Raw genomic sequence first — 18,746 nt, 5'->3', positions numbered from 1 at the left:
GGGAATCGGGCGCTGGCGCAGCTGCGCGGTAGCTGGAAATGGACGGGACCCCGACTTCGCTTAAACGAATACAGCGAGAGGAAGCGGCGGAAGAGCAGGGCCAGGCCGGACCCGGCGCCTTGGGGCGGGAGGGGTAGAGCCCTGTCATGCTGGAGGCTCCCGCCTATTCATTCGTGTGGCTGGCTCCGGGATCGCTGCCCTGCAGCCCGGGGGTAGCGATGGTTTCATGCCGCCGCCGCCTCTCCGGGCCGTCAGACCTGCGGGGAACTGGCCCGCACTAACCCGCCCGTGACCCCGGCTGCAGGGCAGACAAGGGGTAAATTCAACCCGCCCTTAGCCTCTCACGCGGAGCAGGACATGCCCAGCGCGGACAGTGCTCCCGGGGGAGCCGGCTCCGGGGAAGCGCGCTGCGCTCCTGGGGAGGTCTGTAGCTGCGGTTCCTGAACCTAAAACCGCATCGCGATCACCTGAGTCGTGGTGGGGACTGTTGGGGCGCACGGATCTCCGGTCCCTGCTAGACCTGTCTCCGTCTCTCTCCCTTCCTGGGCCTTCCTCCCCTCGCAACCTGCGCGCCCCTCTCACTCCCACCCCACTTCCTCGGCCTGGGGGTGGATCTTTGCAGCCTCCCCTGGCACCCTGGAAGGGGCTGCCCTCACCCCGGGACACAGTCGGGATCTCTCTCTCCCCCCATACATGTTTAGCGCCCAGGGCCCTGCTAGCAGCAAATCATCAGAAACCCAAACTTCTACCTTAGGAAGAAACTCTCGTTCCTTCGCTGCACCTATCACAAGCAGTCAGAGACCCCCCCCCCCAGCCCCAGGTATTTGCGCAGGTTGATTTCCACTGGCTTCTGTTTCTTTCGTTGTATGAACTGGAGTTGCATAGGGAGATATTTAAACAACAACAAAACTTAAAGGCGTTAGCTGGATTCATGCTGCCTCTTTTCTCGTCTGTGGTGTGAAATGTGTCAGGACGGTATTTACTATCCCCGCTCTTGCAAAAGAATGTAAATTGCAGAGTTCAGTAACTACAGTAGTTAAGTAGACTCCGTGTTTAAGGCATCCCTAAGTTCTGTGTTCCAGCCCTCAAACATCTTGCAACATCTCTGATGGTACGTTTAAAAAAAACAAAACCAAACCCACAGCCGGCGGATCGGGGCTTCAAGCCCGACCTGTTTGAGGAAAACACTCTCGACTCCGCTTACAAGGAGTGAGACCCGGAACAGCGAGAGGGGCATTTTTACAGTAGAATTGAATCGAAGCGCACCAGCGAGTGAAGGCACCCAACACGTGAAGAGTGAGGACGGGGGTCCTTAGTCCGATCAGTGAGCATGTCCAGACCCACAGCTGGGTTTGGAGTCTGGGTGAAAGCCCCTGGCTCTGCATCTCCCCCCCCCCCCCAGCTTGGCCAGCCCACTGCCGTCTGCCCCCAGGAGGACGGGGACACCCAAGGCTTGTACAAGAGCTGCACGCAAAACAGTCACCGCATCCTCGCGTGTTGGGAGAGGGCTGGTGATTTGTACCTTAGGGGTGGGAGCTGGGAGCTGGGCTGGGGATACAACTGATGGCAAAGGGTCTTGTAACAGGGCTGGCTCTGGGGAAAACAATGACACGTGGCGATATTTTACATGCCCACCGTGCTTTTTATTCCAATGGTCTCAAAGAATGTCCTAAACTGTGGCCCCGATCCCGCAAACTCTCGTGGGTGGGTGTGATGAACTTTACCCGCGTGAGATGTTCCTTGGAAATCAGTGGGATTACTGATCTACATGCGCGCAGCCCCCTCTGGGGAGCCGGCTGGCAGCCGGGTGATAACCAACATACTGAATGGCAACGGTGGGAGGAGAAGTTGTGGCCTGAAACCTGAGCGAGATCTTTCTCTTATGACGAGTGCCTGCCTGGGCTGCTTAATGTCCAAATCAAGCCCCCCCCCCCTCAATTTGTCAGGTCTCTGAAAGGTGTCCGGGGGTAGATGGAGAAAGCAAGAAAACAAGTTATTTTGGCATTTGTGTTTTTCATGTACTTTCCTCCCATGATTATGTGGACCATAGAGGAGCGTTGGTAGCACCGGGGTGTCTGGAGTAACCTGTAGCTAATTGTTTCTCGGATTCTGGTAGAGCTGCTGTCTGGGCAGGTCTGGACGCCTGCTCTCCCTTTGTGTGACTTACACGTGACAGAGACCGCGGGGACAGTGTCTGGCACAGCGCGGTGTGTGGTTTTTATTCCCCTTGGGAATACTGGCTCTGATTCGGAACCCCTTTCTCGGGCGGCATGACTCGTGTGACCCTCTCTGGGTAGAAGGCAGGGGGCTCCAGAGATGGGAGGGAGCTTTAACCATGAATCTTCCAAACTTTCATTTTCTTCATGTCTAGGGTGAGTCTGGTTTCATTCAGGCTCCTAGCGCTGCTGCAGCAACAGTTATGGCTCAGGGGTTGATTGCAGCTAGAGTCCCCCCCCCCCTCCAGCTCCTTGGTTTGACAGTTCAGTGGAGGAAGCTAACACGTTTGTACAGGCTAGTCTGGACACTCTGCAAACGTGTGCCTGGCATCACGTGTCTGTGGCTTTACCCTGGGCTGATCCTGAGGGCCCCTTCATTCCCAGCCCTGTCTAGTCAGGACACTGCTGCTAGGGTGACCAGATGTCCCAATGTTATAGGGACAGTCCCGATTTTGGGGTCTTTTTCTTATATAGGCTCCTATTACCCCCCCCCCTTCTGATTTTTCACATTTACTGTCTGGTCACCCTAACTGCTGCCCTTCGGGGATTGGGCTGGAATTCCTCCCAGCCCCAGGTGAATGGTTCCGGGCAGGGTGTGGAAGATCCGCTTCGCTGTTTCTGATGAACTAATGTTCAGATGCGCTTTTATTTAACACCGACCATTCCAGAGAGTTCATGTAAAAAAAACCCAGGCTGGGCCTCTGTTGCGGGGTGTGTGCGCGCAGCTCTGCTGACTGAGAGAGATTTGCTGAGAACTAAAGGCATTTAACAGTAGTCACATTACTCTGAACAAGGCCCCAGGTGCTCCCTGGCTTGAAGTGGTTTCCACTGTAAACCCCGTATGGAGTTTGGGTCAAGGGCTCTCAGCACCGCCACTCTAAACGTGGTTCCGGTGCTCTGGGCCACACGTTGCCGGAGCACTGACAGGAGAGTGGGATTGCCGAAGGCTGACTCCGCTCGCATGACAGGCCATGGCAAAGCGTCCCTTGGCTGCAGTGGGAGCAGAACTAGGTCACCCGCGAGCACGTGGGGAAATCCCAGCCCAACCTGCAGAGCCCACCCTGTCCCGTTTCCCCAGAGGTGACTCCCACCGCCCGCGGCGAGTCTCTGGCGGAGGTTACCGGGCTAGGAGGAGTTGATCGTGCTGTCCCCTGAAATCTATCATACCCCCGCTCGTGAATTAAAGTCGTAGTGTAGACCAGGCCTGAGTTGCGGTCTCTCTCCAGGAGGAGCTGTGTACGGGGGAGTATTAGCCGTGGCGTCCCGGCCAAGCCCCAGCTCCGAGAATCACATTTCACCTCCCCACATGCCCCCCAAGTGTCACGTGGATGAGGCGCTCCGCTCCCTTTCCTGTCCGGGCCGGGGTGTAATTCCGAGCAGCTGGGAAGCTGCATTTCACTGGGGAAGAAAGTGCCCCTGCCTAGGGTTTATTTATATCCGCCCAGGATTGTAAAGTGCTGGGGGATCCCTCCGGATCGGAGTCAGGGCAGAGGGATGTGGGCCATGTGCTGTTTTGCACCGGCTCCCCCAAACGAGAGAGGCACTGCAGGACTCTCAGCATAGCGCCCCCCCACCCCAATTTTCGGAGCCTGCCCTACTCGCCTGAGCGTAACGCTGCTCCAGCTGCTCGGACCCTCGCTGGCTGCTTGAGGCCGGTTCCGAGGCCATATAAAGTAATCGCCGCCTGCTTTCAAAACAGCCTCTCTCCCGCGCCTGCCCCCCCCCCCTTGCACCCAGCGCGGTTCAGAACCGGTCCTTGCTTGGGTGGCGCGGGAGGTGGTGAATGATTCGGTTCCGGGCGGGCTTCTCCCCCCGCAGCAGAGGGTCCCTGCCCCGGCCTGCCAGGGGAGCTGCAAAGCCCAGGCCCTGGCCGCTCGCAGTCAACCCGGGGCGGGAATTCTGCCTGGTGCGTCCTGGCCACATCCCGGCTCGCATCACTCCAGCCCTCGTGCCTCGATTCCCCCCGCCGCTGGATGCGGAGTGCAGCCCTCTGCCCCGACGGCCAGGGCGTGTAGCTACTTGCTGTCAGACGCCGGAGCCTGCCCTGGGCGAGGCGCGCTTTGGGATCCTTGGCTGGCAGGGGATGATGGGCGCTAGAGAATTCCCGGATAGTATCCGCCCTCCAGGCGGAATGCCCCGAACAAGCTCCGGGTATCCCGCTGCGGAGAGTGTCTGAGACCTGAGGAGGGGAAGGTCCGTTGGTCCAGGTGCCAGGAGCGGCACAGGGGACCGCGCACTGGCTGTAGCTTTTAGCGCACGGGCAGGGGCAGGTTACAAAGGGCATTGGCTGGGGTATGCCCAGTTCGGTATTGAGCAGACAGCGGCGGGAGCAGCTCTTTGAAACTGGGCTGCCCCAGGGGGCCGGGGGAGGTCGGCTCAGATAACCAGACCATGGGCTGGACCGCAGCAGGTGGCAGGGTTTGTTGACACTTGGGCTGCCTGGCTTCATGAGGTTTCGTTTGGTTCTGTTCCTTTCAGTGAGGGGCTGAGAGCAGAAGGGGGTTCGCGGGACTGTGCGGGAGCCGGAGGGGGGCACGAGTCGTGTGCACGGCGCTGCGCAGGCCAATCAGTTAACCAGAACTTGCTATCCAAACTAGACTGGGCGCCAAAGACGGCGTGTGGGAGGTGAGCGGATGGGGAGGAAGATCCTAAATCCAGGAGATCCGCTGATTCTTGCAGTCAAACCTCGTTGGTTCCTCCGAGGATGTCTTACAAACGTGTGGTGCCAGTGCGGGGAGCGAGAATTGGGCGTTCAGAGGCCTTTCTAGTCCGCAGCCAGGGCCTCTGGAGAGGGACCCGAGGGGGGGGGGGTGTGCGCGCGCGCACAGCCTGGCGACCTCCACCCAGATCAGGGCCCCAGTACGACCCTCAGTTTTTAGAGATCTAATTTCGGTCCTGAAGAGTTGACCGTGCGAGTAGACCAGACAGACAAAGGGGCGAGGAAGTAACAGGGAAGCAGACGGGACAGTGCAAATTGCGGGCAAATCTCATGCTGGTGCCCAGATGTTGTTGTTTGATTGTTTGGCGGTTTGGGTGCCATGGTGAAAAGGGGGTGACTAAACAAGCCACTTCTCAGGTGACGCCGCAGTCACTCCCTTTCCGCCTGCCCCGGTCACCGTGCGGTGTGAATGCTTCGCTCTCTTTCCCCCTTCAGTGATAGGGCGCGGTTGGTTTTTCTGCCTGCCGGCCCTCAGCCCCTTTGCTCTGGTTGGCGGGTTAGCCAGCGGGGGGAAATGTACTTCCGCACCTTGGCTCGCTTTGGGGAGGCGGGTGGCTGGGGCAGTGGGGCCCCGGGAGAGGAGCGATGGGTTTTGTGCAAACTGCCAAGCCCCCTTTGCTGCGCGGCCGCCGCGCCACGGGAGAGGGGCTGTGGCGTGTGGGGCCGGCTCTTGCCTCCGGCCAAGGCGCGTTCAGAGGGTCCCCGGGGGCCTCGCTGGGCAGAAGGAAAACCCGGGCGAGCCGGGGAGCGGGTTGGTGCCAGCCCAGCCCCGGGGCCAGGGAGGTTCGTTGCGCGGGTTGCCTGGCTGAGTTGGTCCCCGCGCCCAGTCTGGGGCTTGGCAGGAAGTTGGTTCCCCTCACGCTTCGTTGGCCCGAGGAGGAGACGATTAACAGCGAATTGTGTGTGTGTGTGTGTGTGTCTGCGGGGTGGGGGGGACGGGACCTGGCGCTATTGAGAGAATCAATATTCCTGTTGGTACGTATGTAGCACGCGTGTGTAACGTGTTTCAGTGCGTGTGGTGTGTGCCACTTACCTGGATTTAATGTGAACGTGCCTATGTTATTTCACACACCCAACCGCTCTACTTAGACATTAATTGTATAATTAAAATTGGGGGCGGGTGATTCCCCATAGATTTGTATTTCAGTCGGTGGTGGGTGTATTTCTCAGCCACGTTTGTTCTGCACACGTGCTGTGTATGTTTGTGCGAGAGACCCACACACACACACGCGTGTTATGTGTCATTACCTGTGTGTGTGTGTGTGGCACTCAGAGCCCCTTCTGCCTGGGTGTGTCCATACACAGGGAGGGGGAAGGGCGGGTACACACGGGGGGGCGGGCTGTAGACAGACCCTGGCGATAGACGGCCCGTTCGAAGCCTTTCACCGGCCGGTCGCTGGAAGTCCCCAGCGGGGCTATGCCCGGACCCGGTGTAGGGCCGCTGCTCCGCGCTGGGTTCCCTGCGCCGGATTCTTTGTAGTGTGGACAGGGAGCCGAGCTGGAGCGCGCTTCCCGGCTGCTCCCCGCACATCCCCGGGCCAGTTGCAAACGTGGCAGCAATTAGAGCCAGGGTCGAGTGACCCCAACAAAGCAACCCCCCCCCAGGCCATCAAGCTGCGCATCGCTCCGTGCCGGGCCGGGCGCAGCACCTGAGCTCCGTGAACAGCGCCCCGGACACGGCCCAGCCTTGCCGCTGGGATCAGCCCTTCTCAGCGCGCCCGGCTGCTCTCTGGTCCCGGCTCCGACCCGCTGCCAGGCCGCGAAGCGCAGCCCCTGCGCCGGTCTGGCCCAGCAGACGGGGAAATCTTGGCTCCATTGGCAGGCCGAACTCCCGCTGGGTGCCCGGGCATGTGCCAGCCCGGCTGGTTTCTCGTGTCAGGGCCGAGCCGGGCCTCCCGGGCACTGTGGGGAGCGCACCCCTGCGCCCCTTCCCTGGGGGAGAAGCGGGTCCCGCTGGTGTTCAGCTTTGGCGCCTGCGGGGCTATTCGCGGGGCGGCTCTCGGTAGCCTGGCTAGACCCAGCCGAGAGCGGGCAGCGCCCCTCGCCAGGGTCTAGCCGGGTCAGGGCAGGTCACGGCGGGTGTTGGGAAACACCTTCAACACACAGCCCATTTCCCGGCCCCTCCCAGGAGCACCCGAGTGTGTCCGGCCAGCCGCGCCGCGCACCGGGACTTCCATGGTGCCAGGGTTTGCTATTGCGAATACCCGCGCCAATGACTCGACAAGAGGCGCGTTTTTATGTGGCCCCTGGTCGGACATGCCTCGTGCCAGTGCAGCTGCCCCGGGCGTGTCACCCCGGCCCAGGGGCATGAGGCGTTTACACTCCGAGCAGTCCCGCTGCGGGAGCCGCACGGGCGTTTGCTGCAGATTCCTGCCCCCGTTCACACCGCGCTGAGAGCCGGCCTGGTTCACTCCGCTTCTCTCAGCCCGTGGCTGGGTGCGCGCCTCGCCTCAGGCCAGGCGCGGGTGGACCCTGCTCTCATCCCGTGGGAAGTCAATGGCAGTACTGGTGCGAGCAGAGTTCCCGGCTTTGCGGGATTAAAATGACAATTCAGCGAAGAGGAAACGGACAATGGTGGAGATTCAATTCCTGGAGTCCCGGGGCTGGAAAAACCGCCGCTTGTTTGATGTGCTAGACGGTGGCTCCGAGACTTGAGTTTCTGGGGGACTCTGCAGTGTCCCTGCGGTGCTTTCAGCAGGGCTTTGGCACGGGCGTGCGAGCTGGTGCACTTTGGTGATCACACGCTTGTTCACAAGCAGGTGCCCAGCAGACGAGCAGGCATCACTTCGGGAGTCATTAGGGCTCCTTACAACTCCCAACTCCTTTTCCTTTATTTAAAAAAGAAAATCAACAGGACCCCGATTCAGGCCAAGCACGTAGACTAGTTCTCTTGGTAACAATCAATAAATACAACGGGAGGCGGGAGGGGAAGAGGGAGCCGGCTGGTGCTTTTCGAATGTAATTTTTTGTTGTAAAAGTGTCAGTTTCATTTAAAAAAAAAGAAGCTTTGACAAATGTTGGATTTTGTTGAAAACTAAAAACATCTGTTTATTGGCGACCGAAAACGGAAACGTTTTTTAATTTTTAAAACCAAAAGTTTTTAAAATGTTGAATGAACAAGTTTGGTTTCCGGTTGCTGAAACCCCTCAAAAAACAAAACACAAACAAACAAAAAACAGTTTTTTTTTTACAAGAACCAGACTATTTTGGTAGAAATATTTTGTTCACAATACATTTGTTTTCGATTGAAAACACTCTGCGAATTTTGAGTCAAACGGTTTCCACGAGCTCTAGCGAAAGGTTTGCTGGCTTTACGAAATGCAATATTCAGAGGGAGGTTTTAGCATGGCTCTGGGTCTGGGTTTGGTTTATTAAGGAAGGCAAAGTTCTCGTCTATTTCTGTAGCCAGTTCCCGGTACCGTTCTGACCCCAACTAGCCGCAGGCTTGAGAACCAGAAACTGAAAAGACCAAAGTGAAAGTGATCAAACCCGATCCGGTTTTGTCCACGCCGAGTGCGAGGCGCACAACAGCCCGGAACCGGGGTGCAAACGAAAGGAAAGGACCCGAGTGTGCGGTTCTCCCGGGCTGTTTGTCAGGCTGTTGGCGAGGGCTTCGTACGCCAGGAAGGGGCGGAACAGGGTTTCTGTAGGAGGTTGAGCACCTGCTGAATTAATCGTTTTAACGCTGCTGAGATGTCAATTGTATTGTGAGTGTGTGTGAGGTTGCCTAGAGCTTTGGATAGTCCGCTCCACGGTTATTTGAAACAGTCAGATAAATAATAATCCACGATCTTTTACCAGAGGCGAGAATTACCTTATTAAACAGGAGTTTTCTGTTGATGGGGAGGTTTTAACACACAAATAATGATTCCCAGGGGGTTAGTATTTTAAGACTGTATTTCTTCGTGTGTATAGGCAAAGAGTGTATAGGCACAGTGCGTGCGTGCAGTGTGTGTGCAGTGTGTGTGTGTCCACTGGCAGTCGCTTCTTCCAATCAAAGAGCACTAGTGCCCCCAAAAGCTGAAACATCAACAAAGATATAGTATAGAATTAATTTAATAAATTATAATTAATAATTGTTGTTGTTTTGGCTTGGGTGAACGTTCCCAAGCCAAGAGCCAGGCTTTGGGTGACTTGCTGGGAAATTGCAGCCCCAGGTCTCATTAACAGACAAATCTCTTTGTTACAGTTTGACCAGTAACTCTGGGGAGTTTGGGGCCTCTGACCCCCTCCTATATTCTCACTTAGCAAAATTACTGTATTAGTAGCTTTTTTAAAAATTTCATTTCAATAGTTTAATTTTTTCCTGACCTTATTTTACCACCCAAACGAGGGCTAGTGATCTAGCCTGGGTCTTTCTAGAGTAGGAGACTATGTGGTGGTGGTAAAACCTCTCAGCTGGCACATTTTAAACCCCATTTTGCACCCCAGTGTTTGCCACCCTTTAAAATAGCTTAGCTGGCTGTGGGCAGCCCTGTCCCGGGGAGGCTCTGTGCAGAGATGACATGTCAGATTGCACACTGCTCTGCACAGGGGTGTGAGCTCAGGACAGCAGGATCTCCCCATTGCATGTCTCCTTTAAACACAGGGTTTTGCATTTAATATTCTCCTCATTTGCTCCAGGTGAAGCATTTATTTTGAAGCCAAGGCAGATGAGCAATGGCCTGGGGAATCAAACTAGAAGCAATTCCCGTAGGAGCGAAACAGAGGGAGACACAAACCGGCTTTGTTTGTTGGTTTAGCCACGCTCAGTCTCTGGCTCCAGGCTGGATGCAGCTCCCTTTTGCTAGGGTGGGAGGACGTGCTCCCTGCCCCCCCCAGGTTTCCACAGGCTGAATGTATCATTTCAACTGCACACGTTGATTTGAACCTGGCCTGCCCTTTGTGTGGCCAGCCCCGCTGTTGGAATAATGGTAAACAGGCACCTGCAGAAATGCCAGCGGGTAATTCCCAGCTCTGCAGAGTAATGCATCCTTTTGCCCAAAGGCAGAGAGCTAAGCAGGCCCTCGGCTAACAGTGAGAGGTGCAGTGTAAACACTTGGAGAGAGTGCAGCTACTTTGGTGAGTGTGGCCTGTAAATACCTAGCGAGAGAGGGGACGAGCTTCTCTTCTTCCTGGGACGTCCCTGTTACAGTAAAGAGAGATCACGTTCAGATGACGTGTTCTGGTCACCCCCAGCCTCCCCTTTCCTCACTTAGGTGAGGACACATGCGGCAAGATGGCCCATTTCCTCGCTGTGAGCAATGCACAGGCTGCCTTGCGCGCATTTCCCTGCAAAATCGTTGCCTCTTCCTGTGTCTTGTCAATTAATTGCATTTAGTGACCCGGGGGCTAATTCTTCAGGACGTTGACAGCATTGAGCAGAATGTTCTGTTCTGTGAGGGCATGATGCCTGGGCATGGGCCTGAGTCCATTGGCCGGGATTTTATACACACTCAGCGATGCTGGATAGGCCCTGCTGCAGGTGCCAGCCTGCCTTCCTAAGGAGCACGGTGCCAGCATCTTAAAGCATGGCAGGGTTGTGTAACAGAGTGCAGAGAGCCTGCTGCTAAAAGGAGGTTCTTAGTGGAGTTTGCACTTTTCCATTGCCAGATGTTACATCCACCTTTGCAAAGCGCAAGATGAGCTTTGGGAATCTGTCCATCTGTTAGCTGGGATGGAGTGCATGCAGCTGTCGGTCAGCCAGCCACAAGCCACGCGCTGCTGGACCCAATTCGGCAGCTCTTGTGCACAGTAAGAGACCATCAAAGCCAGTGCTGCTACATGGCGGGGGGTGAGGAGATGCAGGACTGAGCCTGTAATCCGAAGAATATGAGCTTTTGTCTGGGAAAGCGTCCGGCTTTGTATCTTTATCTCCTCTTATAGCATGTCCATGGCTGCCCGTCTCCTCTCCAAGTGGCTGGCTCAAATCCCATGCAGCAGCAGTTATATAATGCTTGGCATTCTCCGCCTTACGGTACATGCTGGACGGGAAGTTCCTGGAGCAGAGATTACAGCCAAGTCCCCTTTTCTGGCTCTCCCGGAACCCAGGCGGTAACAAGACAATGCCCAGAGGATTTTGTTCTATTTTATTTTCATTCCACTGTTTCGGCAAGGATCTGGTAGAGAAGATCAGACAGGACCTTGTCCTTGGGGCTGCCGCAGCACCAGAGGTACAGGCCTGCTGGCATTTCCCATAGCAGCCCGTTGGGCTGGCTGTTACAATCCACTCTGAGTGAGAGTTGGTGATTTGGCCTCAACCCCAGCAAGGGGTTATTCTGTGTGTGTGTGTGTGTCTCACACGTGCGCGCACACACACACGCGCACACACACACACCCCTTGGTGCTGGTGTGACTCACAGCCCGGTATCCACAGACCAGGTACCGCACAGAGAGTGACAGTGCAACTTTCCTCTCCCTCCTCCTGCCATCATGCGACAGCCCTGTTCTCAGGCGACCCAGCTCAAGGTGGAGGAGGGGAATGCGGCCTCCACGGCTCACTCCATCCTGCCCCTTCCTGCTGAGGCTGCCCCGTGGGGACGTGCTGGGTGGTGTGGGCCCGTTTGTTGGGAGCTAGACTGAAACTGCCAACTCATTCCACTTAGGCAACCGAACGTCAGTCATTTCTGGTTACTGCTGACCACAGCCAGGACTGGTGACTTGGAGGTGAAAGGCTTCCTATCCCATTACTAATTTCCAGAGCCATTCAGTTCCCAAGGGTGTTGGATTTCTAATAGCAGACAAAAGAAACCCAAACCATTTTTCCCATTAATGTTCCAGGAATGCAGCTTCCCCAAGGTTAGGGATTTTTACTGGGGCTGTGGTGCACGATGTAAACATCCCTCTCTCAGTATTTTGGGGGGAAACGCTGTGTGTGTGGGTTTTTTTTTTAAGGCTCTGATGTGATTTAGAACCGTAGCTGCATGGCCTTTGCAGAGGGGTATGCTGGTATATGAATTTGGCACTCCTTGACGTAAGTGCATGGGAAGAAGGGACTGTAAGTAGCCAGCCCTTTGAAGGTGTGAGGGTCTGTCCATCTGTTGAGCAGTCCCATTACTCCCCAATAGCTGAGTGCCTGGCGGAGCACTGGAGTCCAGTATGGAAAATTCAGTTAAACTTCCAGACCCTGTTCCCTCACCACTGAAGTGCCTGGGAGTTTTGCCATCTGTTGTCACTTTACATGACAAACATAACGCGAGGGAACGCGTGGGCTCCAAATAATCATGGCGATTAGCTGTACACACTGCAGCTCTGGCAGGCTTGTAAACAAACCTAGAACATAGTGAGCACCACTGAGGGCTCACAAACCATACAAAGGGATGCTACCTCATCAGTCTTGGTGGGAACAGGGTTGGGCCTGCAGACTGCATTAAATCACTGAACGGTTGCATGAGCCTGGTGGGTAAATAACAACTGGACATTTCTGACCCCCCACTTTTGTACCCAGTATCAAGTTTGCTTTTGTCCAGTTAGTATGAAGGTGGGATGAGGAGAAGCAGGGGTGTGGTGAGAAAGGAATGTCACAATCAAACCTCTCCTAAATTATGACTGGGGGTCAGAAAAAGCCAGCAGATCCGTGGAAAAGCCTAACGGCCCCGAAATCAGTGGCAAACTCTCCTTGAGTTTAGTGGGAGCAGGGGTGAGCCTTAGGTTTTCTTCTCTCAGCTGCAGTTTCCCAGGGTTGCACCATTCCACCAGGTGGTCTTTAAGCTTCAGCAGCTGGGCAGAGCAGGGGAGGTCACTGATTGGGTAGTTGCCTGAATTTCAAATGGCAGCGCCTCCCAATGCATAGGGAATTCAGGCTCTGTCACTGGCCTGGAGCAAGTTCCTTTCGCACCCCTTGTCTCAGTTTCCCATGTGTGAAATGGGGTCGCGAAACTCTCCTGGCTTTAGGAAGTGCTTTGAGTGCTCTGGAGGAGAAGTGTGATGAGATGTGCTAAACCTTGTGGCATTACAGGGTGTTATTAATTGGCTTAAGCTTGACCCTTCCCCTTATTTCTCTACAGTTCAGTGTGTAAGCTTGTTTACGTATCACATTGTTCCAAGTAATCCAAGTTGCAGGAATGATGTTTAGTTCTAAATAAAAAAAAAATGAATACAGTTCTTTTGTTTGTGCTTTTATATAAACGGACTAGCAAGAAGTCAGTTTACAATGTTCCCATCTGAAGTACATTAGCTAGATCTCTGTGTAACTTCAGTGCAAAAATGTCCTCCCTTTGCAGCCTACTTTTTTTTTTTTTCCCCTGGTCAGCTATGGTCAGACTCAGAAATTCAGACATTTTTATTCCTCCCCTATAGTTGTGTAATTAATCATTTGAATAGATGCCAGTCGTGCCCCATCTAACTGTACCAGTGTCTCAACACTAGCTCTGCGAGGATTCGTTCGCTGAGAGCCTGCGTCTCCTTTTACTAATGCTGGTGTAAATTGGAACGAACTCTGTTGAAGTGGGTGGAGTCGCTCCAGGGAGTGAGATGAGCATGTGGGCCATTAGAAGACTTGGAAACAATGCGCTAGGTGGCACAGAGTGTGGAAGGTTGCTTAGGCAGGGTTAGTTTTGCAATGCTCAGGTGAGGAGTGGTGAGTCTGGGGTAGCTCTGTGGGGTTTGTAGTTAAATTAACAGTTGGTTTATATCGTATGGCTGAAATGGTTGAAATGGCTTTGAGCCATAAGATGAGTCTGGAAACATGAAGGATTTGCAAGTGTCTTATGGTTTTTGTTTTTCAAAAATCTTTGGGAATTAAAATTGATCCAGTAATAAAAAAAATCTCAGATTAAGAACATGAGTGGCCATACTGGGTCAGCCCAATGGTCCATCTAGACCAGTGTCCTGTCTTCCAACTTTGGGCAGTGCCAGATGCTTCAGAGAGAATGAACAGAGCAGGGCAATTGTTTCGTTTGGAAAAGAGAAGACTGAAAGGGGACATGATAGCAGTTTTCAGGTATCTAAAAGGGTGTCATGAGGAGGAGGGAGAAAACTTGTTCACCTTAGCCTCTAAGGATAGAACAAGAAGCAATGGGGTTAAACTGCAGCAAGGGAGGTCCAGGTTGGACATTAGGAAAAAGTTCCTGTCAGGGTGGTTAAACACTGGAATAAATTGCCTAGGGAGGTTGTGGAATCTCCATCTCTGGAGATATTTAAGAGTAGGTTAGATAAATGTCTATCAGGGATGGTCTAGACAGTATTTGGTCCTGCCATGCGGGCAGGGGACTGGACTCGATGACCTCTCGAGGTCCCTTCCAGTCCTAGAATCTATGAATTTCGAGTGATCCATCCCCTGTTGTCCAGACTCAGCCTTTGACAGTCAGAGGCTTAGGGACACCCAAAACGTGAGGTTGGATCCCTGACCATCTTGCTAATAACCATTGATGGACCTATCCTCCATGAACTTATCTAATTCGTTTTTGAACCCTGTTATACTTTTGGCCTTCACAACATCCCCTGGCAATGAGTTTCACAGGTTGTGCGTTGTGTGAAAAAATATTTCCTTATGTTTGTTTTAAATCTGCTGCCTATTAATTTCATCAGGTGACCCATGGTTTTTTTGTTATTTGAATGGGTAAATAACACTTCCCTATTCACTTTTGCCACAACATTCATGGTTTTAGAGACTGCTATCATATCCCACCTTGTCATCTCTTTTCTAAAATGAACAGTATCCATCTTTTAATCTCTCCTCATGTAGAAGCTGTTCCATACCCCCAATCATTTTTTGTTGCCCTTCTCTGTACTTTTTCCAATTCTAATATATCTCTTTTGAGATGGGGTGACCAGACCTGCACACTGTTTTCAAGGTGGCATGATATTTTCTGGTTTATTATCTGTCCCTTTCCTAATCATTCCTGACATGCTGTTTGCTTTCTTGATGGCCACTGTACGCTGAGCCGATGCTTTCAGAGTGTTGAACAAAACTGAAAGGAAGTTTGAGCTATGCAGACGTAAGAGACTGAATTGACATACACATGAAGCACTGTATTCTGTACCTTCTTGGCCCTTTCTAGCTGGTAGACCAGTGGCAAAAGAGGTTGGCTGGGCTCGGTCATGGCCAACCTGCCACATTTAAATATTGAAAAATGGGAACAGCAAAACCAGAACACACAAGCAGTTCATCTGATCCCAGATTGCCACTGGGGTTATAATACAGGGATTTAGATGGCCCATCTGTCTTGTATCCTTTGTCTCCTGCTGATGCTTTAGACAAAGGCATCAAATCTCACCCCAATAATATCTCTAGACTGCATGTGAAGGAAACATTATCTGATATTAGAATAATTTCAGGACTGACATTACCTCTGTTGTCACAAAGAAAAGAAAATGGTCTGTTCCATTGCTTCTTTGCTGCTGGGTTGTTGTTGTTTTTTTTACTTTGTTAAAGAACAATAAATATACATTTAAAAGAAAAAAAATCACAAGGAAAATGCAAACTAGACTTCACTGAGCTGGATTTAATGGTCCCCCAAAAGGCTCCCATTCTCTGCGGAGGTGAATGGGACATTTGTATATTAAGGATTTCACATTGATTCTCTCTTGTAAACTATAGAACCCTTTACAAGCAACAGACAGAGACTTGCAAGAATCAGGCATTATGGACGTCAATGGACGTTCTGGGTTCTGCATAAACCTAAGAATAGTCCTAGACGTACAGCACAGAACACAGGGCGCTTTGGGAACTTTTGTTGCCTTTTCAAGGACATAACATGAAATGACATTTTTGGCATAAATTAATCAACCGACTTTCTTCCTCTATCAGTGAAAAGACTTTTATTTATACATTTAAAAAAAAACAAAAACAAATGATGTACATAATATTTGAAAATAACATGGTCCAGTTCACTGGAATGGGGAAAACGCCTCTAACAAATTTCTAGGGCTGGCTGGAAAACAATAATTCCATGTAGATACAATTTTTGAGATTTCAAAATGTTGTTTCAGTGCAGACCTTCTGAAGTTTTTCAAGAGAGACAGACTCCAGAAGAGCCAGTAATTGGAGCACTCAATCAGGATGTGGGAGACCAGGTTTAAGTCTCCCACACCCCAGATGAGTGTCATGACCACTAGGCAATATGACTATTCTGGGCTCTCTTTCTCCCCACTCCCCTCCACAGGAATTCCATCTTGGACCTGGGAAACCTCCCCAAGGAAATTTTCACCAAAACGGATACATTTTTTTGAAACATTTCAGTTTCAATAAATCCGGTTTATTTCGAAGGAAAAAAGTTTTGTCAACTATTTTTTGACCAGCTTTACACATTTCCCATCTTAATGTTACATTGACCAAGACCAAAATAAAAAGCGCACAGAGTTGAAAGATGATTCATTGAACCACGTTACCTCAACCACTTGTTTATGAATTTATCATCCATTAGGCAATTGCCACAGACGGGCGTTACAGCTCTTATCCAAAACCAGGGGTGGATCTTTCAGTTGATTTCAGTGGGCTTTGGATCAGACCTTTTAATGCTATTTCTCCTTCTGAGAAAAATTGTTCTTCTTAACCTGTGAGGACAGGACAAGAAGCAATGGGCTTAAATTGCAGCAAGGATGGTTTAGGTTGGACATTAGGAAAAACTTCCAAACTGTCAGGGTGGTTAAGCACTGGAATAAATTGCCTAGGGAGGTTGTGGAATCTCCATCATTGGGGATTTTAAAGAGCAGGTTCGACAATGGGATGGTCTAGATATACTTAGTCCTGCCATGAGTGCAGGGGACTGGACTAGATGACTTCTCGAGGTCTCTTCCAGTTCTATGATTCTGCCTCTGAGTTGCTGACCCCAAGAAACCTACTGAGGTCACTACCGTGCCTGGCCCTTTTGCTTGGCTTTCAAAGGGCTGGAACTTTCTAAATCTCACTAAACTGTTTGGATCTAATAATTCTAAGTGTTTCCTGAGACTGACTCTCGCCAGAGCCCTGTGTGATAGTGTGCAGGATGGGTGACATCAACTGGAGCCAGGGGCAACCCCCCGTGACTTCCACAGGGTCAGCATTTCACCGTGGGAGGGAAGGTGTTTTCCAAAACACTCTGCTTTACTCCCATTGATTTCAATGAGAGCAGAGTCAGGCCAACACCAAGTGCGTTGGGAATCCCCCGCCCCCAGCTGGTGGCACAGCCTATTCTGAATGCCAGATGCACTTGTCCTACTCAATCCCCCGGGACAGGGCTCTCAGTGCCTCTGACATTCCACCTTCTCTAGCTTCTGATGTGCTTCTCGGGTTCTTTGCAGTGAACATGGTGAAACGTGTTGGCTTGGCAGCCTGGGGGAATAAAGGACCCAGAACAGGGGTGGCCCAGGTAGTACCATAAATGCTGCCCCTCTCTGGCAGTGCACCTAAACCCTGACGGGGGGGGGGGGGGGGAGGGGGTAGAGGGGAGAATTGAGTCTCCATGGCCCATCCCTGGCCTCTCAGCTGAGATGGCCAGTGTCCATGGTAGATTTCTGGCCTGGACCCCGTCTCCTTCGGGAGGGGGCTGAGATTTCTCGTTAATTCTTAACAGATTAATACAGGTGGGGTTCTCTCATCTCTACTAATGGCTGTGGGACCCCATACCAAATCTAACTTCTGGACCTCTGCTTTGGTTGGTTGGCTTAATGCAGCATGAACTGTTCTTAGCTCAAGATTCTCTTACTGCATTGCCCGTGACATCTGGGCACTCCAGTGGCACAGTGCTGAGCCGGCGATAAGGTTTAGGTCAGTGGTGAGACAATGTGAGGAAGGGAATATCTGTTATTGGACCAACTTCTGTGGGGGAGAGAGACAAGCCTTCGAGCTACACAGAGCTCTTCTTCTGACCTGGGTAAGCTCGAAGGCTTGTCTCTCTCCCGCACAGAAGTTGGTTCAATAACAGATATTCTCTCCCCGACATTGTCTCTCTAATGTCCTGGGACTGTCACGGTGACAATGACACTGAATACAACTAGGTAAGTGGTGCTCACTCCAGTCTGGGTGAGGCTGGCCTGTATTTAGAGCCATCCCTTCACAAGAATGATGGGAGGCGGTAAGACAGTGACCAGAAGTCAAGAGCCATGCCGCTAACCTCCTGTGTGCAAGTCAGCTGGCCTCGCTGGGCATCGCTTTCCCCTCCCACCCTTTGTCTGGTTTGTTTAGAGCGGGGGCTCTCTGAGGGAAGGACTGTCTCGGACGCTGTGTCTGTGCGGCGTGTAGCACTGGTACGGATGAATGACAATCACAGTGCAGCAGCCTGTCTTCGTTCTCACCTTTTCTCTCTGTGTGTCTTTTTTTTTTCCAGTCGATTTGGTACAAAGTGTGCTCGCTGCGGCAGGCAGATCTATGCCAGCGACTGGGTAAGGAGAGCCCGTGGCAATGCCTACCATCTTGCCTGCTTTGCCTGCTTCTCCTGTAAAAGGCAGCTGTCTACTGGCGAGGAGTTTGGCCTGGTGGAAGAGAAAGTGCTGTGCCGGATTCACTATGACACAATGATAGAGAACCTCAAGCGAGCAGCTGAAAATGGTATGCAGACCCTCCGGGATACTCGCTGGCACCGCGCTCTCCTGAGAATGTCACCCTCCATGTTAGTAGAATGGCCGAATAAGCGGATTTTCCCCACCTTCCCCTCCTGTTCCTTTACTAGGTAACTAAGCCATAGTGCTAGCCCGTCTCTTTGTGCATTGGTGCTAGGGCCAGTTCAAACAGCCCGCTGCTGGACCCCCTGGGAGCTGGGGGTGCTGCTGGACCCCCTGGCTTGAAGTGGTTTCCATCATATACAGGGTTTGCAGTTTGGTTCAATAGCTCTCAGCGCCCCCACTGTACAAATTGTTCCAGCCCCCCCGACTGGACGATGCTTACCTAGAAGGCTGGGCAGTCCAGATGGCAG

General features: G+C 52.5%; 1 protein-coding gene across 7 annotated transcripts in view; it reads left to right on the top strand.

The window, feature by feature from the left end:
• Positions 1–18,746, top strand: part of LHX6 (LIM homeobox 6) — a 44,817-nt gene that overhangs the window by 6,947 nt on the left and 19,124 nt on the right. For all 7 annotated transcript variants that reach the window (XM_065572115.1, XM_065572119.1, XM_065572118.1 and 4 more), the window contains one exon: positions 18,162–18,382. In XM_065572115.1, the coding sequence (XP_065428187.1) occupies positions 18,162–18,382 (221 nt within the window). The remainder of the gene's footprint in view (positions 1–18,161; positions 18,383–18,746) is intronic.

This window comes from Chrysemys picta, chromosome 18 (genome assembly GCF_011386835.1).
Source record: "Chrysemys picta bellii isolate R12L10 chromosome 18, ASM1138683v2, whole genome shotgun sequence".
NCBI lineage: Eukaryota > Metazoa > Chordata > Testudines > Emydidae > Chrysemys > Chrysemys picta.
This window is presented reverse-complemented; position numbering and strand designations above follow the sequence as displayed.